General features: G+C 35.2%; 1 protein-coding gene across 1 annotated transcript in view; it reads right to left on the reverse strand.

The window, feature by feature from the left end:
• Positions 1-24,615, reverse strand: part of LOC306863839 (zinc finger protein GLIS3-like) — a gene marked incomplete at both ends in the record, with an annotated part of 32,707 nt that extends 8,092 nt beyond the window's left edge. Inside the window, 8 exon segments of the mRNA XM_079407381.1 lie at positions 305-404; positions 1,588-1,720; positions 4,570-4,674; positions 4,773-4,934; positions 14,506-15,000; positions 17,110-17,671; positions 21,884-22,052; positions 24,342-24,615. Coding sequence (XP_079263507.1) covers positions 305-404; positions 1,588-1,720; positions 4,570-4,674; positions 4,773-4,934; positions 14,506-15,000; positions 17,110-17,671; positions 21,884-22,052; positions 24,342-24,615 — 2,000 coding nt within the window.
• Positions 24,616-24,841: the final 226 nt, after the last annotated feature.

The raw sequence follows: 24,841 nt of genomic DNA on the forward strand, positions 1-24,841 counted from the left end.
GCAGAGGGAAGAGCCAGTTCTGACATTCTGATTAAACGTTACAAGCTCAAAACACTTTTAAAAAATTAAACATGCATGGATGGATTTTTCCCAATAAGATCAATGCATTTAGAAAATGAATAGGGTGAATTAATTCCATGCCGACTTTGGAGCAGTAATGTTATATCTGAAATCCTCCTGAATAACATCAAGTTCTGCCTTACGTTATTTCCCACTCAATATTCTTTCACTTTCACACAAGTTAAATGCTGTGACTCGTGCATTTCAAAAGGTTATTCACTGAAACCTGATCATGTTTTTCTACCTGTTGTTTCCGTGTACGGGCGGCAGCTGCATGTGGGCTCCGGTCTGTGGATCGGATGAGATCTGCATCGGACTCTGCAGGGCGTTTGTCTGGCTGAACACTTGCACATCGACAGAAGACAAAACAGAAAATCATCACTCTTGAGTCAAACAGTGGTAAGATTAGATGCCATTAGCCATCACTGCAATGAAAACTCATCAAATAACCAAAATATACTGAAAGCTTCTTAGGGCCCGTTATGCATTTTTGCATTACACTGCGCTGCTTTTCCAATTTATTTCTATGCAAACATGGACTAGACCGATGTATTTGATCACTCTATTTGCATTTTTACAGCATCTCGCACTGTTCTAAAATCACCGTTAGTTAATAGAATTTAATAATAATAATAAAAAAACGCATGTCTAGACAAGATACAAGTAAATAGGGTAAAAAATTAACTAATGGATATCACCATACTTCCCCAATTTAACGATTGCAAACATTTTTGTATCACACGTTTTCTGAAATGTTATGTTTAAATATGCAAATGAGGACATATTTAATTAAATATGCACTAATTTGCATCAATTTCCAGAATATAAACTGAATGTGGGATAAATCCAGATTCAAAAATCTTTGATTTTTTTGACATATTTTTCCAAAGGGGATTTTTGGATTTCTCTTTTTATCACCTCCATAAATCAGAAAAGTCTGTCAACAGACAGAAGACCAATACATTTTCACCATTGTTTAGGAGTAAAATGTTTAATCAGTGTGAATGATACGTGAACAAACCCCTTGGGAAAAACTCCAAAATATACACTGCAAAAAATATTCTCTTACTTAGTATTTTTGTGTTGTTTTCTAGTATAAATATCTAAACATTCTTGAATCAAGATGCATTTACTGTACAAGTAAAATGATTTACTATATTAATTATTTTTTATCCAAATTTTGTTCGTTTTTGCTAACAGTTGGCAGATTTTTTATTTATTTTTAACAGAAAACAAGGCAATATCTTAAGTCATTTTACTTTATTTTAGAAAACAGCACAAAAATACTAAGTAAGAGAATATTGTTTTGCAGCGTAGAGAGGAATAAAACTGTAACGTTTGGTTAATGCAAGAGAAAAAAACTCTTTAAAGACATGGATTGGACTGAAATACAGACACAAATATATAAAATCCAATAAAATAAATATTCAAAAGTGTATTTAGGATGTTTTCTTTCCACTAGTCTGAAAGAAGAGACCCCTTACACTGTTATTCTAATTGATATAAGTGTTAATTAGTGTTTCATACCAGAGTAGAGATCGTTAGTGGGCGAATGGTGCTTGTTCTCAATCAGGTCCAGTGGTGCGAGGCTGTGCTGTAGCGGCTGAACCGTCAAACACTCAGTGAGTCCGTCCTGACTCAGATCTGTGCTGCGTCTCAACTACATCACATCAAACACAGTCACGTTCAGCACTTCATCTCCTGCCCTCAAATCAACACAACTCTTTCTGATTATATGCTAAGACTTTACTTAAAGCCTTTAAATACAATGCATTATAAAAGTAGTTTAATGCATTAATTATGCCTTGTAATACACTATATGATCACATACACTACCAGTCAAAAGTTTTTTTAATGTTTTTTGAAGAAGTCTTTTCTGCTCACCAAGTCTGCATTTCTATGATCCAAAATACAGCATAAGCTAAAAAATATTTTTACTATTTAAAATAACCTATTTGAATATATTTTAAAATGTAATTTATTTCTCTGATCAAAGCTACATTTTCAGCATATTTTAAATAGTAAAAATATTTCACAATATTACTGCTTTTGCTGTATATACAGTTGAAGTCAAAACTTTACATACACCTTTCAGAATCTGCAAAATGTTAATTATTTGACCAAAATAAGAGGGATCATACAGAATGCATGTTATTGTTTATTTAGTACTGACCTGAATAAGATCTCACATAAAAGATGTTTACATATAGTCCACAAGAGAAAATAGTTGAATTTATAGAAATGACCCCGTTCAAAAGTTTACACCCCCTTGATTCTTAATACTGTGTTGTTACCTGAACGATCCAAAGCTGTGTTTTTTTTTATTTAGTTGTTCATGAGTCCCTTATTTGTCCTGAACAGTTAAACTGTCTGCTGTTCTTCAGAAAAATCCTTCAGGTCCCACAAATTCTTTGGTTTTCCAGCATTTTTGTGTATTTGAACCCTTTCCAACAATGACTGTATGATTTTGAGATCCATCTTTTCACACTGAGGACAACTGAGGGACTCATGTGCAGCTATTACAGAAGATTCAAACACTCACTGATGCTCCAGAAGGACAAACCATGCATTCAACTGTATGTTTACGTATATATATTTCTGAAACGATATAATGCATTACAACATACATTATGAATATCTTTATAAAGCATTATACATAAATGCTTTAAATGTTACCGAATTTATCAATGAGAGACTCATTGGACTGTAAAAAGTGCCCATAAAGTACAGCGTAAAAATTATATTTTTGAAGTTGTAAATAGATTATAAGAGTACATTTTACAAGAAAATACTATTTCAGTCCTTCTACCTAAAAATCTTACATTTAATTCTGTGTTAGTTTCCCTTTCCATGTTTTTATTATGCAATTTCTGAGTGAAAATCCTGTTTTTTGTGCTGCAGGTAGGATGTAGAACTGAAAATTAATTATATGCTTAAACTAAAAGTGTAAATATCTATTTTGCAGCATAGACTTATTTAAGAAAAAAATAATGATAATTATATATTTGAAATAACATGCACAATAAGACCAAAAAAAGCAAAAGCTGTCCAATTTGATTTCATGTTGATTTAAGGACCGCATTTACTTTCCAAATGATATTAAAGCAAATAGATGACAACAAGTGGAGATAATGTCTCGGATAATTGGCTCCTAATCTTTTGCTTAATTGAGCTGAATGTACAGTAATTAATCATGAGCATATGGTTTAACATCACAGCTTAAAATATCCCAGCGTTTGGAGCTCTCGAGATTATATTTAGCGTGTCTAAGAATACAGTATATCGTGAGTAATTCATAATAATCACAGGTGAGAATGAAATGAATGCATACACACTGGACAGATCGTGTACAAGCGAAGGCGCAGGTGTTTTCTCTCTCAGAAACGTCTACGTGAGGAATCTGTATCTATGGTGATGTGACCTTTATTTTGTTCCTCTGTGATAATGAACTGCTCCTACACAAGCCTGATAACAAGTTTAGAGACTTCGTTATCAACACACCTCTCTGTGTTCGTTCATTGTGAGACGATGCTTGTGTTGTACAATCATATACACACAAAAACATTCATGTCTTTCCAAACCAATATGCTTTTTATTGTTCAAAAGCATCATTTTTAAAGTCTTTGTTTACATATAAAGAGTTGAAAACTCCAAGAAGGACAATAAATGCCATTTAAAAACAAGTCTCTTCTGCTCATCAAGGCTGCATTTATTTGATCAAATATACAGTAAAAATAGTCAAATATTATTATCATTAAAAACAGCTGTTTTCTATGTGAATATCTGTTAAACTGTAGCATCATTACTGCAGTCTTCAGTGTCACATGATCTTCAGAAATCATAATAATATACTGATTTACTGCTCAATAAACATTTCTGATTGTTATCAATGTTGAAAACAGTTAATATTTTTGTGGAAACTGTGATGCATTTTATTTGTCAGGATTCACAGATGAATAGAAAGTTCAAAAGAACAGCATTTATGTGAAATAGATATTTTTGTAACATTATAAATGCCTTTACTGTTATTTTACCCCTTTTTTTTTACTTATCACAACTTATGGTTGTGTATTACTGTTTTCAACATTGCTAATAATGAGAACTATTTCCTGAGCAGTAAATCAGTATATTATAATCATTTCTGAAGATCATGTGACACTGAAGACTGGAGAAATGATGCTGAAAATACAGCTTTGATCACAGAAATAAATTACAGTTTAGCAGATATTCACATAGAAAACACTTATTTTAAATTGTAATAATATTTCACAATTTTTATAGCATTTTTTAATAAAGGCAGCCTTGGTGAGCAGAAGAGACATCTTTAAACAATCTTAATTGTTCCAAACTTTCGACCATTAGTGCACCTTCAAATAATAGAAAATAAAGTGAATTAAAATTGTCCTTTTTGTGGTGCATGAAGAAACAGATCAGAGTTTGGAGAAAGACATGAGGATGAATAACTGATAACAGAACTAAGACTTGTTTGTGTTTTGATGATTGTTGTACCTTCTTCCTGGCTTGTTGCTCCTTGTGTGATTTGACGTGTTTGCGCAGAGAGCTGGGGTCTGTGTAGCGTTTTGCGCAGCCCTGGATCTGACAGGCGTAGGGTTTCTGCAGAAACACAAGCTGTTAGTGCACAGGTCTGTGACTCTTGTGTGTTGCGTGGGGGTGATAAAGTGTGTAAAATGAGGCTTTTGGGCTCCACTCACTGTGTCAACATGTGTTCGCTGGTGTTTAGCTCGATCGCTGGAGTTACTGAAGGCTTTCTGACAGCCGGGATGCTGACAGACATAGGGTTTCTCGCCTGTGTGGCTCCTCAGATGGATTTTTAGGTTCTCCAGACGGGAAAATGCCTTCTGACAGCCCTCAAACTGAAGTTAGAGTAAAGATACGATGCAATAAAAAGGTTAGATGTGTCACATTAAACAGCTGGACCTTCTCTCTGTTTAGTTTACACAGCAAAAAATTATTCTCTTAGTATTTTTGTCTTGTTTTCTAGTATAAATATCTAAAAATTCTTGAGTCAAGATGAATTTACTGTACAAGTATAATGACTTAAGATATTATGTCTTATAATTATGTCTAAAAAAAGCTAAAATTTGTTAGTTTTTCCTTAAAACAAGCAAAAAATATCTGCCAATGGGGTAAGAAAAATAATCTTGTTTAGCCTTTGAATTAAGATTATTTTACCCCGTTGGCAGATATTTTTTGCTTGTTTTAAGGAAAAACTAACACATTTTTGATACTTTTTTTTTTAGAAAACGAGACTTAATATCTTAATTCATTTTACTTTCAAGTAAATAGAAAGATATAGATATTTCTACTAGAAAACAACACAAATATACTAAGCAAGAGAATCATTTTTTCAGTGTAGTTTATTTGTTTGCAGGGGCAACGCACATTAATAAACATGGCTGTAATTGTGCTAGAATTACTAAAAAACAATAATGAGTAATCTAAACAAAATAAGATATAAGGAAAAAGAGAGATGGCGATAGGAGAAAGCTAATAACCAAGTGTAATTAATACAGAGAAGTCTAAAATCAAGAATACAGTACTAATGTAGGCAACAACCGTTTTTGAAGATGAAACTGAAATGAACCACACGTATCCAGTCTTCTAATTGTTAATGGATGGAGTTCCAGTCCCTTGCAGCTTTGACTGAGAATACAGACTAAATATACATTTTCTGGACTACATGCCACAGATTGACCAGGAGGGGTCAGTGTTTTGCTGCTCAAATGACCAGTTTATGTCTCATTCAATGCCATCATGAGCTATCATTACAGTGCACTAATTGTAAATGAACAGATCTGATGCTAACTCTGGAGACTTTGCTGCAATATCGCTCAAATTTCACTCTTGGCTTCCAGTCGTGTGCCATTTCAAGGTCCCTCGGCTTATTTTGTGCCGTCTTCATTAGATTAAACCAACACTATTGTCTGTGCAATTATTATTATTATGCATTATTAAATAAGCTAATTAATGTAGAAACAATAGCAGGCAACATGTTTTTATCCGTTCTCCTGGATGATGATCTCTGAGTGTGAACACGAGGCTTCATACTTTCACACTTAGTCGTAGTTTTTCAGGAATGTGTCTAAAGGTGTATAATAGTTCATTCTTAATGATGTTGCCATTTTAGATGAGCATTTTCTGTGTAAAACCATCATCACAGGGAAGATTATATCAGGCAACCATAAGCTGTTGCCCTAAATGGCCAATTTAATAACAATATATAATCAAATGATCATATATATCATAAAACACTGAAACAAATATATTAACAATTATATATATTGTTTTGCTTTTACAATTTTAGTATGCAATAAATATATTTTTCATTATTCATTTCATTTTCATTATGCATAACCATTATGTTATATATAATATAAAATATTCATAATATTATTTATATATAAATGTTTGAATGTATGTATATTTATGCTTTTTTTTTGTTTGACATGTCTGTTATGTAAAAAATGTTATGTAAAAAAATGTATGTGTATATGTGTTGCAATATAGTAATAATAATCATTTATATACACACACATTCAACATCATATTTCTGAGTCATATTTATAATACTACATCTAGAAATATGTTATATATTATGTATAAAATAATACAGTTCTACCCAGATTTATTTTTTTTTTTTGTATGTGTGTTATGTATAATTAAAAAATATTATTTAAGTATTTATTGCATATGGCTGTTGACCTTAATTAAATGACATCACAGTGATTTAGCAGTGTCCTCATCTTGGAAGAATGTGACATTCCTGATCTTTGTCCTTTCTAATGTCCTGACAGGAATGCCAGCGATCACGGTCACGGATACCAGAAACCACTGAGCTGTGAACAAACGTCCTGACCTCATTTATTTTTCAGAAATATGGTTTCGGGAATAAATGATTACCTACTAAAATCATCAGAAAACGACTTCAGCAATAGCTGGCATTCCTCTGCTCAGAGCTCATCTTATATAAGAGGAATCTGCTGAAGTCAAAGTGTTGGACATTAACAGTGTGTTTTTGTCAGCATGTTTTGATTGCTTTATAATGAAGTGGTTATTTTAGTAGATATCAACCTCCGTATCGCATGTGGGTGTCATTTAGGTACTTTAATCACAAAGCGCGTGTTGATCTTTATCTAAATTGAATCTATATTCTATGTGGTTTGTTTTGTGAGAGCAGGAAGATCTGTACTTTCAGTTCTGTTGGACTGTTTGCAGGTTTGTCACTAATGGACAGGAATTCTGCTCTTTTTCTCTTTTCTTTGCGTTGGCAGAGGTGACGTTTGCTCGTAAATCTCAGCAGAGGAATTCTGCTCCACTCGGGCGTTTGGATGTGTTTAGGACTCGAGGTTTGTGCCGCGTTACATGCTGTTTGAGTGTCTGGGATCGGGATTAATCAGGACTGTTTCTAAAAGCAGAGGGAGAAAGATGAAGCTGCTGTGCAGTTGCTTCACGTCTGCAGATTGTCATCTTTCCAAAATCCTTCCTAATCCCAATTTATAAATAATAATCACAAACAAACATGAGTGATAGTAAGTGCTAACAATGAATACTAATTAGTGACATTAATCACTAGTGCGGTATGAACAGTTTGAAAACAAACTTCAGTGTGTCTTGCAGCATGACAGATAGATAGATAGATAGATAGATAGATAGATAGATAGATAGATAGATAGATAGATAGATAGATAGATAGATGTCCTACAGGCAGAAGACGACTGGGAGCGTTTATCTTGGACCTGAAGCCCCTAAGCTCTCTGACTAGAGTCATTAAAGTCAGAAGTAATAACTACAGCTGCCCTAATTACCAGTGAATCATTAAGAAGCTAAACTACACCTTAACCATCCCAGCTGTCCTCTGCCTCACAAACACCAGCCACAGAAAAGAGCCGATCAATAAGCATTCAGATCAGGCCCGCTGGGAAAACAGACGTCCAGCCGTGTCTGTGCACTCGAGGACCTTTCACACGGACTTTATTTAATAAAGCTCAGAGTCCTGTTGGCCGCTCGCAGAGACCGAGCTCTGAATAGACGGCAACATGGCTCCAATGTGCCGCTCAAAGTCACAAGCGGCCCCTGACAGGCCGTGGCAGCACGCCATGCACCGTCACATAATGACAGCGAGTGCCAGCAGTCGAGCGAACGTTCCTCCGTGTGTTTAACATCACCCAGACAACTACAACTTTTCATTATCATTTATTTAATGCTAGGAAAGGGACAATCTAAAATGCTTAAAGACTTAGTTCACCCAAAAAAGAAAATTCTGTCATTAATTATTCACCCTCATGTCGTCCCAAAACCGTAAGACCTTCATTCATCTTCGGAACACAAATTAAGATATTTTTGATGAAATCCGAGAGCTCTCTGACCCTCCATAGACAGCAATGATATTAAAGGGGGAAAGGGAAGTGGTGTGTGGCCAAGTATGGTGATCCATACTCAGAGTTTGTGCTCTGCATTTAATCCATCCAAGTGTACACACAGTAGTGAACACACACCCGGAGCAGTTGCGACGATACCACGATCATTGCACAGAAATGTAGCAAGGACATCGGTAAAATAGTCTATGTGTAATCAGGGGTTCAACCGTAATTTTACAAAGCAGCGAGAATACTTTTTTATATACAGTAATATCCTTACTGTCTATGGAGGGACAGAGAGCTCTCGGATTTCATCAAAATATCTTAATTTGTGCAAAATTAATTTAATTTTGCAACAGTAAAAAAAAAGCTTTCAAAAACACAATATTTGTATAGGAAATTACCTCAAATTGTAGAAAATGTTCATATATTCATACAAACACTAGGCCTTCATATCATTTGAAAGATCTCCTCATTCTCAGCAGCTTTGTCTCTGGGACTAATGCTGTCAATCAAATTGTTCATTAGATTTCTCTAGATCAATAATTATCTCTAGATCAATAATTATAAAAAAATATATAGAATTTTGTCCTTTGGTTATCTGTAACGGGGTCATTAAAAAGGGGTGTGGCCAAATATACCCTTGAACTAGTGAACTAGACATGGTTTTTAAAATCTAAATCAATAAAATCAGTGCAGTACTATTCTCTAGACTCTCTAGGTCAATAATTATCAAAATCAAAATAAATTAACTATATGCATTTGGACATCTATAAACCGGTCATTTTATAATATCTTCTTTACATAGTGTACCCTTATGAATCCTAAATGAAAGCCTACAAAGTCTCAAAACTGTGTCAAATGATGCATAACTTCATTCTAAATAAGCATGCACAATTTGAAGAAATTGGGCAAAAATAACACTATAATATTTATAAAAGGTTAAAACACAGTGTTGTATGAGAAATTGCAATTTATAACCACTAGATGGCAGCGGAAGACCACTAATAGGCTTCTTAAACACTAAAACAGTACTGTTCATAGCTTTCTTATGCAGATATTATAAAATCACTGTTATAACGTTTAAAATCACTTTTAATTAAAGCTGAACATTTTGCTCATACAGATATGTCAGTTTTTACAATTTTGCCATATTATGATCACAGAGAAACCTGAAAATGACATATAAACGCTTAAAATCAAAGATTTGCAATAGGTTTTGTGTCACCTATCACTTGTTTCAAATATCTATATCTGCAACAAAATGTGTATGCATGTATGTCTATGTATGTGTGTGTGTGTGTGTGTGTGTGTGTGTGTGTGTGTATGTGTGTGTATGTGTGTGTGTGTGTGTGTGTAAATATGCTTATAGAGTATTAATATACTAGTTTAATCATTTAATTTCAGTGTGTCTGTATGTGTGTTGTGTGTCTGTGAGCCTATTCTCCATGTTGGATGTGTTTAACTGTCAGCCATACATCCAGGTTGGCCAAGACCACCTTTAGTGCTTGAAACCCGGTAATTGCTGCTTGCAGCTATATTTAATCATATATTTGCTGAGTTTGGTCTTTTAAAAACACAGTTTTAATGCATTAAGCCACGTTAAGCGTTTTAGAATGTCTCTTAGGAAATGCCGGAGATGAATGTGTCTCGACAGGGTTCGGTATTTGAAGTGATAAATTATTACATTCGCTCGTACGATAAAGCAGAGCGTAAGGCCTTTATATTCTTATGTGGGTTTGAAGTGAAAGGTCACTCAAAATCGTCAAGTTAACAAAGGTAACTGGAAATTGGAGGATGAGGGATCACTCACATGATCAAAACGAGAGAAACTCGCTGTGCTTTAGCCGTGATGGCCGTTTGAAGCTCTATTGTTTGAGATCGCATCTGTTAAACGGTTAAAAGCTCTGATCCCATTTCACATGAACAAAGAGCGTTTTCTTAAGAGACAGATTAGAGAGTCGTATCCCTCCTTACAGCTGTTGAAAACCTTGGCAGACCTGATCGTGATGATGATTGTATTAAGCGACTAAGAAAACAACAGTTTCATCTTATAAAGCATGTGCTAATCAGATTATCACAAACACAGCCAGAGGCATCAAGCACAACAAGTATTGTGTGCTACCATGCTACAGAGATAGTATCATAATAATATACTATCATACCCAACTATACCATATTCATTTGTGCAGCAGAAACTCCTTAGCATGCTATCACTTGCAAAAAATCATGTAAAAACTGCGCTTTTTATTAGTGTACACACACTTATGCATTGAATGGGTGTTTAGATGGGTTTGTAGTGTTAATATGTAGTTGCCAGGTGTTTTCTTCTTGTCTCGTATGAAAAGAGTTTTCATTTCATTTTTTGTCGTTCAGCAGATGATAATCACACAAGAAAGACTCTTTGTGTCTGAGTTTTGTCTTTCCTTACGCTCACTGGAAAACCATCCGGCGCCATGGCAACAGCTTCTTTAATGAGTAAGTGTGCGGAGCTAAAGGTTGACCACAGGTATGTGTGCGCTATTAATGATTGATCAGCTCTGATCGCTGAAGGAAACAACACACTCCTGAAGAAAACACCAGAGGACAAACATGCACAGTTTACCTGCTCTACAGGGTCTAGATGAGAAACATTCCTTCTGCTAGAGATGCTGCTTATAGATCATGATCAAACCCCTAACACTGAACAACCACAACACCCTAGCAACCCCATAGCAACGTGATAAAGGCACTAAGAACACCCTAGCAACTGCATAGCAACAGCCTTGCACAGTGGTGGTGAGTTTTGCATGCACTGTTTTTTTTGTACCATTTTCAGGGTTTCAGCTCTATTTTCCTCATCATTAATTGTATCATAATATTGATATGATTGGTTTTATGAAAGTCAAATTAAGAATTTACATCAATACACAATATACCAAAATGGTCTCTAAATGTAAATGTAGTAAATAAGTTGATTAGCAACAGTTTGAAAATACAACTTCCAACAGATCTCCATCACTTTAATGCATTTTACAAAAGAAAATCTTATCTAGAATATGGAAGCATTTTTAACTGTACTTCTGATTCTTGATGTGTTTCATTGCCTAAATTTTCTTAAATCAAGATACATTTAGAAGCAAAATGACGTTACATTTTGTTTTCTGAGAAACTGAATGAAATATAGTTTATTTTAAATTAAAATAAGAATAAATGTTTGCTAATGGAGTCAGAAAAGCTGAAAGGGAAAATAATTCCCCATCGACAGATATTTGTTCTTATTTTAATTCCCTGGTGTTGTTCGCATGGAGGTCAAAATTGACCGATTTTTATTTATTTTTTAATTAAATGAATGTTCTATAGTTTGATAATTTTTTATTTATTTAATATTTTGTATTTTTAGGAGATTTTACCATACTAAATTATATTTATGCAGTAATTATAATCCATTATAATTATAATTATTATCCATCATAATCGATTCTAACCTTTTAAGCGCTTTTTGAGTAGGACCATTCAGGACCATTTAACCTTTATGAATCAAGTCCATGACTTTGTGTGTGTGTGTGTGTGTGTGTGTGTTCACATACAATAACAAAAACAGCTGAAAACTTTGTTTTGAAGTAAAGCATTTAAAAAACCCAAATGTAACATTTTTCAGTCAAAAATGACCAAACAACACCAAAGAGTTAAGCATAAACTCACATTTCTCAGAAAACAAGACATCATTTCTTCATTTTGCGTTTAAAGTAAATATATCTTGATTTAAGTATGTTTAGATATTTTTTTTTACTGGAAAACAAATATATAAACATCCTTAATATAAATACCCAAACATTCTGCTAATTATCTAAGAAGAAAATAAATCACACAACATATGACCTTCATTTATGACTGAACTATCCCTTTAAATATATTTTACGTTTTTAAAGCACATTCCCAAGCGCCGTTTTTTTTTTTTTTTTCAGGAAATCTAGTATATAAAAAAAGCCTCTCGGCCCGACTGGTGTCCAGCACGCTGTCCATTTGATTGAAGCGCATGGCAGGAGGCAGTCGTGTCTCTGCCAGAGCTTAAATGTGAGTCTTTTGTCCCTTTTTAATAACTGCATAATTGCACAAACTCCCATGTCAATTATAAAGGATAATCACTAATTAGCTGATGGCTGGAGTTAAAAGAGAGGAGAAAAACTCACAGATGAAGCGTAATGCAGCTTCTCCACAACACAACTCTACTGATTATATCGCCAGGGATTTTCTTTCTTGTTAATGTCTTAATGTTGATTATAGCTAGTCTGAACCTTCAGAAGAGTCTCTCCTAGACAAAAAGACATAGAGGGCTTTTTCTGCTGTTAATGCTGCAACAATAGATAGAAGAAAACAAGCAATACCCTGAAGCTCTGCAGTGTTGCAATGTGCTGCAGAAATAAAATACAAGAGATCAGTGGATGAATCCACTGGGGGGTGTCGTTACCCTGCGCCGTCTAAAACACAAGCATTTAATAAAGTGCTTGTTTGTGCACATCTCTTAATTATTCTAAATAAAAAGTTCCTTAATGGTTCTTTAATGATATCAAAAGTTCAATTTAGAAACCTTTTACTCTAACATGGTTCGTGTTGGGAACACAACTGCAAAGAGAGCGTTGTCGGCTTTTGTATAGCTGTGTCTGCACTTTAAACTAATATAGAGGAGATACTTTCACCTCTGAAGCACTGGAACTGAACCAGAAAAGAGTTAAGTGGAGCAACAATATATATATATATATATATATATATATATATATATATATATATATATATATATATATATAGCAAAAATAATATCTAACACTAGATATTATACTAGATAAAAATAATTCGGACACACACAGACACACACAGTTTTATATTAATATGCTGAATTATTTTTTTTATTTTTAATTGTAAAGTTTTAGTAATTAAACATCTTTTACTAAGTAAAACATTGTATTACTAGTTTTTATTTCATATGTGACCCTGGAGCACAAAACCAGTCTTAAGTGTCAATTTTTCGAAATTGAGGTTTATACGTCATCTGAAAGCTGAATAAATAAGTTTTCCATTGATATATGGTTTATGATATGTTTATGTTATGATATGAAGTTCTTAGCAATGCATATTACTAATCAAACATTAAGTTTTGATATATTTATGGTAGGATATTTGCAAAATATCTTCATGGAACATGATCTTTACTTAATATCCTAATGATTTTTGTCATAATAGAGAAATGTATAATTTTGACCCATACTATGTATTGTTGCTATTGCTACACATATACCTGTGTTACTGATGACTGCTTTTGTGCTGCAGGGACACATATGTCTATACAGTTTTTATATATATATTTTTTATTTCAGTTTTAGTTATTTTAGTACTTCAAATTAAAATTAAAATGAGAAATGCTGCCTTGGCAACCAGTTAAAAAATACTAAATAAAATGTTTTTTTTTTATATATATTTATTGTATCATTATATAGTCTCACTAAGATACTAATATTGTTTTCTATTAATATTAGAGTTTAATATAAAGCGTTTTTTATAAACATTTGTTGTTTTATATTTAGCTTTTTCTTTTCCATTTTGAAGTTTCAGTAATTTTGTGTTTGTCATTTTATAAATGTCTATATAGTTTTACATTTTTCAGTTTGTTATTTTAATACTTTAAGTTAAACTAAATTAAAGCGCTAAATGCTGCCTTAGCAACTAATTGAAATAAAAATAAGTTTGTTTTTTATATTTTATTGTATTCCAGTTAATTTTTAGATTATTTCCAGTTAAGATTTTTTACTGTTTATTATTTAAAATCATTACTGTATTTCTTATAAATTACCTATATTTCACATAAAAGTTGTATTTTTACAAATGTATCAAAGTTATTTGCTATATTGTTTTTTTGTATATTGCATAACATTTGGTGTGTATATATTTATGTATATGATTAAAAAATGTGTGTGTGTGTATGTATGTATGCATTATTATTATTTACTGTTATTGCATGTATTTATTTTTTAGCCTGTGCTTGCACATATAGAGACCTTTTACTGTCAGATTTAAAACTCCATCGACTCACCGAGCATTTGTTGGGTTTCTCCCCGGAGTGGACCCTCATGTGGATGAGGAGCTTGTAGCGTGCGTTGAAAGGCTTGTGTTTGCGAGGGCACCCGGCCCAGAAGCAGGTGAAGTCCTCGCCCTTGCGCTGGTCGACGTGGATCTTCTCGATGTGTTTGACCAGCTCCTCTCGCTGGCCGTAAATGGCGCCGCAGTCCAGCCAGTGGCAGCAGTGTCCTCCGCTGACGTCCTCCTCCTCGTCCTCCTCCAGCATCGGGCAGAGCGTCGACGGAAGGACCCTGAGATTGTCTGAAGAGGCTGCTGGGATCTGAACGTGAGACGCTCGCAGATGGGAATTATAGGGTGGTGGAGGGCCTCTAGGAGGACTAGGAGTCCTAATAATAGCGGCCAGTTCGAATTGAAGCTGTATTGAAGGCGACAGGCTGTTTTTTGTCCCAGTTTGGATCTCCTGTCCAGGTAGAAGTTGGTGCTCCACCACTAGATTGGTGAATTGGTCTTCTAGTGCACTGTAAAAAATTACCGTGATTTTAATGGCAAAAGACTGTAAAAATGCTACAGTAAAAGCCTATTACATTTATGCATTTAGCAGACACTTTTATCCAAAGCAACTTACAGTGCATTCAGGCTATACATTTTTTTTTTCAGTATGTGTGTTCACTGGGAATTGAACCCACGACCTTTTGCGCTGCTAACACAATGCTCTATAAGTTGATGATAAGTAATGGACATTACATTACAATTTTACGGGGAAATTTCCATTTTGGAAATGGAAAAAGAATGTATAATTTACTGTTAATAACCGTAAATTGACATTCCCTGAATTACATTTAAAATTTGTGACCCTGGACCACAAAACCAGTCATAAGAGTCAATTTAGTTGGAAGCTACATAAATAAACTTTCCATTGATGTATGGTTTGTTAGGATAGGACAATATTTGTCTGAGATACAACTATTTGAAAATCTGGAATCTGAGGGTGCAAAAAAAATCGAAATATTGAGAAAATCGCCTTTAAAGTTGTTCAAATTAAGTTCTTAGCAATGCATATTACTATTAAAAAATTAAGTTTTGATATATTTACAGTAGGAAATTTACTAAATATCTTCATGGAACATGATTTTTACTTAATATCCTAATGATTTTTGTCATAAAAGAAAAATGTATAATTTTGATCCATACAATGTATTGTTGGCTATTGCTACAAATATAGCTGTGCTACTCATGACTGCTTCTGTGCTGCAGGGTCACCGTAGAATTCTTGTTAGTTTTTTCTTCTCAGTTGACACTGACACTGTGCACCTTCTATATATGTTTGTATTTAAAAGCTGCTTGTGATAGGCTTTGGTTCATCATGTGACTTTCTCATCAGCTCCTGCTTTTGGTGGTTATCAGTGTAATACAAAGGTACAAAACAGATTTCAGTACTTCAATAGGTTGGTATATATATCAGTTAATGATATTACGGTATTTAACTGTAAATTTAAGGTAAATCTGTAAAATACGGAAAATGAAAAAAAGGCATGCAAATAGAAAAAAACCCTGCAAATTAATAAGAAAGCATCTTCATCTATTTGACAGCACATGTGCTGTAAATACTCACAACATCTTTTAGCATCTCGATCATATAATTCCATAGGTTTGTTTATATTATTAGCCTAAATAAGCTGACGAAATACTACACAATTGCTGTAACTGTGAAACGTTATGTTAGCTGGCTACTTTTACAACTTAAAAAAATAATCATGGTTTAACTATTAAATAAATTTCCTATATATTATATTTATTATTATATAAAATAAAAACTAATTAAAAAATGGTTACTATAGTTAAACCATGGTAAATTAAACACAGTATCCATAGTTTACCATGGTATTTGTACAACTGTGGTTATACAAATGGTAATCAATACATGGTTACTAAACTTTTACTATAGTAAAACCAGGGTTAATTTTCGTAAACATTGTTGGGGTCCTCTGTTGTGGTCTGTGCTACATGCAGCGCATTTTTGTGTTTGTGTTGAGAGTATTTGCAGCGCGTTTCTGTTTTTTGGTTGTGTTGCAAGTATTTGCAGCACATGTGCTGTCAAACTGATGAAGATGTTTTCTTATTAATTTGCAGGTTCTTTTTCTATTTGCATGTGTTTGCAAATAGAAAATTTGCAAAGACATGTAAATCTCTATCCATTAGTCATGGCCTGACTTGTAACCTGAAGGTTGCAGGTTCGAGTCTCAGGTCCAGCAGGAATTGTCGGTGGGGGGAGTGAATAACCAGCTCTCTCCACCTTCAATACCATGACTGAGGTGAGCAAGGCACCCTTGAGCAAGGCACCGAACCCCCAACTGCTCCCCGGGTGCCGCAGCATTGGCTGCTCACTGCTCCGGGTGTGTGTTCACTGCTGTGTGTGTGCACTTGGATGGGTGAAATGCAGAGCACAAACGCTTTGTGAACACACGTCACTTCACTTTACTTAAATTGCAGCACGTTGACCTCTCTCGGCCACCATCGTAAATCCTAAAAATGCTGCTACCGTATTTTTTACGGTAAAATTCTGGCAACCACAGCTGCCAGTTTTTTTTACCGTAAATTTTATGGATTTTGTTTTACAGTGTGGTGTCGCCTCCAACTGCTGCATACAGAACCTTTCAGTGTCATCAGAGAGCGTCTGAATTGACCTGTCTTTGGTGATGTGTTTGCTGGGGTTGGGATGAGGGATGCAGCTGCCTCTGATGCCCAGCAGGTGTCCACAAACATCGGACTGCAGAGGAGAAGGAGTGGGGCGCGAGGCCGGCGAAGTGCGCGAACCGATGATGTACGCCACCAACGATGTGGGCGAGGTTCGGATGATGGAGTTGAGGTCGAGGCCGATGCCATCGGACAGAGGAGACAAGGACAGCGCTCGCTTTTTGGAGCGGGCTGAGAGCCGTGGACTGCTGGCGTCCTCCTTGAAGAGATAATGCGGTAGAGATGCGGGGTTGGAGACGGATTCGGACATGGAGGTCCCGGGAATGAGATTGGGATCAGCTGCTTCTGAAGTCTGGCTAAACCCTAGCCCTAAAGGAGGCAGAACGCGGTAACCGTAGGGCCAGTCCAGCTTACTGCTGCGAATCGATTGAGTCTCAGCGATGCTGAGGGTGGTCGAGGCCAGGGATTCTCTGGACAGCAAACACCTGCAATAGATCACCCAAAAATTACAGCAAAATGTCCAAGTATTGTCAAGTTATGTTTACAACAGAGCTTATTTTCTCATGAATTCACTCCAAGGGCTTCATTTATAAAGCGTGCGTTAGGGGTGGGCAGATCGATCCTAATATTGATAGTATCAATACCAATGTTTGTATTGGTATCGGATCGATACTAGCCTGATTAGATTGATACTTTAGGTTAATTTTCTCTCCTCTACACTTAACCCTTGTGCGTCAATCAAAAAAAGTTACACATAGGTCCATAATGGACAAAAATGTCTGTGTCAAAAAATTGTCATAAAAATGTGAAGCTTGGGAGCACAGAGTTAAGTTTGGTCTCATTTTAAAGAAGACCCATGGCAGATTATTGTCGAAGTAAAAAAAGTTTAAAAAGTGAAACCAAAAAAAGTTTACAATAAAAAAAACAATATTTTATATAAAATATACATTTTATGAAACATGTTGAAAATCTAAACAAGTTGTGTTCCAAATTTAAGGTTCATATCTCAAAAAATTAGCTTTCAGTAAGATTTTGTTTGGGCACAGTACCACATTTTCCCCATTAGATGCCAGCAAAACTCCGCTGGTGCACACAGTGGTTGGATTTGTGATTTGCAGTAGAGTTTTTCTCTCTCAACTATTACAAGCACAGACACACAAATTTTTTTTATGACACACATACAAACCACACTCCAACATCCATACCAACACACCCACACAATTATAGCTGCATTATTTATCCAATTGGCTCTATAATGTGCAGAAGCAGAAAACAGGAATAAAGCGAGTATTTGCTTTACAGGCCAAACCTGAAAATACCTGGTAAATTTTTTTTACATTTTGAAGCCTTGCCAACAGAATGAAAGCGTATTAATAAAATTTGCATCATTTTACAGTTAAACGGCACTGTGATTAAAAATAGCAGTTTTAATGGGTTTCAATGGGGACATTTCTGTCCTTAAGGTCCTGAGAGGAACTATTTGTGTACCCAGTGCAAAACAGATTTATTAATGGAAGTGAAACAGTGAAATTCCAATAAAAATACACACCTGTGCCAAAATTTATGCAGTTGGCAATAACACAAAATGATAAAAAAACTAAACTGAAAAGGACAAAAATGTCCAAAAGGTCACACAAGGGTTAATAAATTGCTTTGTACATTAAACAACGAGTAGACATGTCTGTGTGTGTTTTATGCCGCTCTTTTCATGTCTTGTATTTCACGTCTACAAAGTGTAATTGGTCATTTAAATGTATGTTATTAAAAGGAAAAATTATCGGTATCGGTAAAAGTATCGGTGATACTGACCCTGTATTTACTTGGTATCGGATCGATACCAAAATCTGCAGTATCGCACACTCCTAGTGTACGTACGCTCAGATTTGATCGTAGAGTGTGCATACGCTTAAATCCACACCAACGCTCATATTTGTAAAAACTGTCTTTGATTTGGTAAAGTGCTTAGCATCACGTCAGTGTCTGAGCAGACGTAAACACTTTTTCTTGTTTGAGTATTGCAGGTTTTGGAAATGTAAGCTGTTTTTGCAGCTCGCTATTCTAAATGAAAGAATATGGACGATGACGGCTGATCTTTTACATGTTAATGACATTAATTAGGAGTCGTTTGCAAGGCAGAGAGCTGAAATCATTAAGTTGCACGCAAGTTCAAGATCATTTGCGATTCATAGATTTCACATCTGAAAGAGATGCGTATGTGCGTTTTCTGTGCGTACGTTCATTCTATGAGTCACACGCATATAAACATATTTGAGAGATGATCGTAAGATAAATTTTAGGATAGTGTCTGCGCAACATTTTATAAATGATGCCCCAGATGACTTTCTCTCTACTTTGAGAATATCCCAGTCACTCTTTTCCATTAATTTAAAGAGGACTAGGGCCGTCAAACTCCAAAATCAAGATACATAATGTATCACAACAGCAGTTTACATGATTCCCAAATCTATATTCAAGTAATTTAAGTTGTTGTTTACTGAAAAATTCCCCCAAATTGGTGCCATTACATACGCTCTGTGAGGTTTGTCGCAGGAACACTGGAAATAAATTTAGGTTATAAAAATGTTGTGGGAGCATTATTTTTAAATGTTTGTAAAACGTCAATATGGTTTCTTGTCATGATTATAAAGTTTAATGATTACAAAACTGTTTCTTACAGCGTTCTACAAACATTACTTTCACCCAAAATGTTATTTTGAACATTTATTTTTAATATTCTGCAAACGCTAAAATGTCCATTTTTTTGTCATTATTAGAATATTATTTAAAGGTTATAAAAAAAATGTTTCACAGAATGCTGAAGTACAAATACCATCATGTTAATCTCAGAATGTTTTCTCTCAATGTTATGAGAACATCCCATGAACATTACTTTAAGAATGTTTTGTCCAAACATTTATATAACTTTTATTAAAAACATTCCTTGTTCGCTGGGAAGAGACATCCAATGCTATTTGCATAAAAGTTTTCCATATGTCATTTCTTCTCCATGTGACTTTTGTAGTCCATTTAAGATGTTCACCAGAGGAGATGAAAGAGAGAAAGGGTGTAAACAATGACGTGCCAAGTCTGAATATGAAGAAGCATGAATGAGACTTTAAAGCTTTTGGTAAAAAGGAAGATTTTCAGTGGATAATGACTACAGGTGCATCTCAATAAATTAGAATGTCGTGGAAAAGTTCATTTATTTCAGTAATTCAACTCAAATTGTGAAACTCGTGTATTAAATAAATTCAATGCACACAGACTGAAGAAGTTTAAGTCTTTGGTTCTTTTAATTGTGATGATCTCAACAAATTAGAATACTTCATAAGACCAATAATAAAAAAACATTTTTAGTGAATTTTTTGCCTTCTGGAAATGTTCATTTACTGTATATGTACTCAATACTTGGTAGGGCCTAATGGTTAGAGATTCGGGCTCGTAATCCAAAGGTTGCGGGTTCGAGTCCCCGGCCGGCAAGGATTGTAGGTGGGGGGAGTGAATGTCCAGCGCTCTCTTCACCCTCAATACCACGACTGAGGTGCCCTTGAGCAAGACACCGAACCCCCAACTGCTCCCCGGGCGCTGCAGCATAAATGCTGCCCACTGCTCCGGGTGTGTGTTCACGGTGTGTGTGTGTGTGTGTGTTCACTGCTGTGTGTGTGTTCACTGCTGTGTGTGTGCACTTTGGATGGGTTAAATGCAGAGCACGAATTCTGAGTATGGGTCACCATACTTGGCAGTATGTCACTTCACTTCACTTGATGCACTGACTCCAGCTTCAGTCCACTCCTTGTGAAGCTCTCACAAGTGTTTGAATCAGCTTTGCTTGACAGTATTCTCAAGCTTGCGGTCATCCCTGTTGCTTGTGCACCTTTTCCTACCCAAATTCTTCCTTCCAGTCAACTTTGCATTTAATATGCTTTGATACAGCACTCTGTAAACAGCCACAGCTTTCAGTAATGACCCTCTGTGACTTACCCTCTTTGTGGAGGGCGTCAATGTTCGTCTTCTGGATCATTGCCAAGTCAGCAGTCTTCCCCATTATTGTGGTTTCAAAGAACAAGAGATACCCTGAATTTATACTGTAGAGATGGTCATTAAAAGAAACTCAAATGTAAATATTTTAATATTTTGAGATACTGATTTTTGACTTTCATCAGCTGTAAGCTCTAATCATCAAAATTAAAATAAAAAAACTTTTGAAATGTTTTACTTTACATGCAATTAATCTAAAATATATGAAAGTTTCACTTAACGTTTTCACGACATTCTAATTTATTGAGATGCACCTGTATATCGACCTGTTTGGCTTTGAAATATATAGTGCAAATGGCCTATTTATATGGTACTTTTTGGAGTTTGACAGCCTGTAGACAATGCATGCTTTTGTTGTACATACATAAAAACATATTCTTTTGTTTGTTATGGAATACAGAAGTTAATTTCATTTTCACTCTTAAATATAATTGGTGTCCATGGTTCCATGAAGAACCTTTATCATCCATGGAATCTTTCAATTCCACAAAAGGTTCTTTACAGTACAAAATGTTCTTACAATTATTAAAACGTTCTTGACACTAAATGGTTCTTTTAAGAACTGATCACTGAAAGGTTCTTTGAGGAACCCAAACTGGTTCTTCTATATGGCATCACTGTGAAGAACTCTTTATTTCTAAGTGTTTAAGGATATTAACCTGGCATCAGTGAAGGGAACGGTGAGTGAATGAGGTGGGCCGTTTTGGACTGAAGTCTGTGAAGAAACCGGACCCAAACTCTGGACCAGCATGGCATTGCTCGTCATCTGCAGGTTTGAACCGCCACACAGCCCAAACACTTTTCTGTTCATCCCCAAAGACAGGTAACCTGAGAAAGAGTCACATTTCATCAGACGTTCATGAATAATAATGATTCACTTCTCCTGCATTATAATGTAAAAAAATCCTGTAAAAATTGCACAAAATCAAACTTTCAAGTTTGTAAAAAAATCTTGAACTCCTGCTGCACGGTCATGTAATGCTAAAGTTCAGACTGTCAGAATAAAATCTAGCCATTAAAGAGCAGGCACTAAAAGACTCTAAACTAGTCTCCAGCAGAGAACTAATAATCAAGCTCTGCGTTTCCAATAGCTCAGTCAGTTCTGCCCTGGAGATAGAATTATTTTCCTTCCTTGTACAGCATAACAGGACTGTGATTGGTCTGTTCAGATGCATATCCTGATTACCCAGAACTGCTTATTCTACCTTTATTGTTTTTCATGCTGTAGATTAAGTAACTTCACGAGAATTTCTTATGTTTGCAAATTGCACATTAAGATTGCAGTAAGAATTCTGATATTTTAAGATCACGTGCGAAGCGCAATGATTCAGGGCTCAATAATAATGATGGTGTCTTTTCATGCTTTGCAAATTTATACTGACTATTAAATATTAAGTTGAATATTGTTGTTGCAGATTAAATAACTAGCTGGTTAATATATGGTTGACGTTTTGTTAAAATAGCAATAATGACTTAATCTCAGAAGCATCAATAATACTGAGTTATAAATCACAGATCAACCAGTAATTTCCAGATATTATTTAAAATTAGGAAGTTTTTGCAAACTTAACATTTAATGAAAACTATACATATTTTTGTTTGGACTACCAGAGCTTTTGTCCTCTAACGTGATATTTTTGGTCTCTATCAAACAGAAACACATGAATAATCATGGAATTCCTATAACAAACCCGTAAAGCCAAGGAAGCGTTTCTGCTCTGTTAAGTACTAATGAGTTTCTCTCTCTGCTTTGGTTCCATGGCTCGTTTGGGTACAAGCTTAGTTAATCATCAAAAATATGAGAGGTTTGGGGAGAAGACATGGACGGATGCTATTGAAGTATAAACCATTATGCAAATCAGTACAATGTGTTTTCTCTCAACTTTATGAGAATGTATATCAAATATGAATAATAATAAGAACATTCCAAAAACATTGCTTAAAAATGCTTTAACATTAATCTAACATTTAAAAGACATTCCCTGTTAGCTGGGTTTATGATTATGACACTATGATAGCACAAATCAACTATACTGAATCAACACAATACTATTGTCTTCTGTAGAGCCGCTTTACAGCTGAAATTGAATTTTACAACATTACTGTCCTCTTTATTACTGTGAAGCTGCTTTGAACTGATCTATATAAAGTGCTATATTGTGTAAAGCACCATTAGAAAATGCATTTCCAACACTATTTTCTATGAAAGTTGTTTTTTTTACTAATTAATTAGATGGTGATGGTTGTAAAAATAGGAGGACTGGATGACGTCGGCTGAAGGAAAGTCACACCAAAGGACATCATGAGCACGGATTAAGAAAGTCAATGAGCTTGATTTTGATTTCATGTTGACTTTATTCAACTGTATTATATGTATATAGGACTGATTAAGTGCAATTGTGATGAGAATACATGTCTTCGCTTTGTACTGACAGTCTGAGATGAAATGAAGGCTGAAAGTGCTGATTAAATGGCAGTGGGGATGTTCAGTAGTCCCCTATCTAATTCAAAGCATCATGTCTCATCTTCTGGCTCACTGAGCTGAGCATTATGGGTAGAGTGGAGCACAGTCATGAAGATATGGCCTATTTCCCTTATCCCTTTTAAATTGTGACCCTGGAGCACAAAAGCATGAGTAACACAGGTATATTTGTAGCAATAGCCAACAATACATTGTATGGATCACAATTATACATTTCTCTTTTATGACAAAAATCATTAGGATATTAAGATCATGTTCCATGAAGATATTTTGTACATTTACTACTGTAAAGACATAACATTTTTATTTTTGATTAGTAATATGCTTTACTAAAAACTTCATTTGGACAACTTTAAAGGCAATTTTCTTAAGATTTTTTTGCATCCTCAGATTCCAGATTTTCAAATAATTGTATCTCAGCCAAATATTGCCCTATATACATAACAAACCATACATCAATGAAAAGATTATTTATTCAGCTTTCAATTAAAAAATAAAAATGGACCTTTAGACTGGTTTTGTCGTCCAGGGTCACATTTATGAACCACAGCTGCTCTTTCAAGCCACTGAACATGGCTTGTAGCAAATTCTAAGCATTACAATTGGAGATGTTTGTTGTTGTTTACCTTTCGTACCATTGTCCAGGCAGCTGGGTCGAGCTGACTGTTTGGAAGAGGATGCTGGGAGCGAAAGGGGCGGGGCTTGATGTTGTGAGGACTGCGGAAAGCCCAGCTTCCCATTGGTCAGCACCTGTCGGCGGAGGCTCAGCGTGGGAAGAAGGGAGGGGTTTCCAGATGTGGCATCGGGATGGAGCGATGGAGAAGAAAAGTGACCCGTCTGGACCCTCAGGTGAGGAACCTGAGCCATACCAGACGGAGAAACCATCAGGTTACAGCCTTTCCCGTTCATGTCCGTCACTGGTCGACACAGAACATCATCTTCTGCGTTCAGATTTACATGGTCACCTGATAAACGTGAAGCACAGTCAGATTTCAAACAGCTAAACATTGGAAAGTGTTTTGTCTGGTTACTTGAACATTTGGCCTACATCTAAATGATCCACTTTTTTGAGTCAAAGCATTGCCTTACATTAGGTAGCATAAGGATCAGAGAGGGAGGAATAGCTCCTTACACT

The sequence above is a fragment of the Barbus barbus genome (assembly GCF_936440315.1).
Source record: "Barbus barbus genome assembly, chromosome: 45".
Lineage (NCBI taxonomy): Eukaryota > Metazoa > Chordata > Actinopteri > Cypriniformes > Cyprinidae > Barbus > Barbus barbus.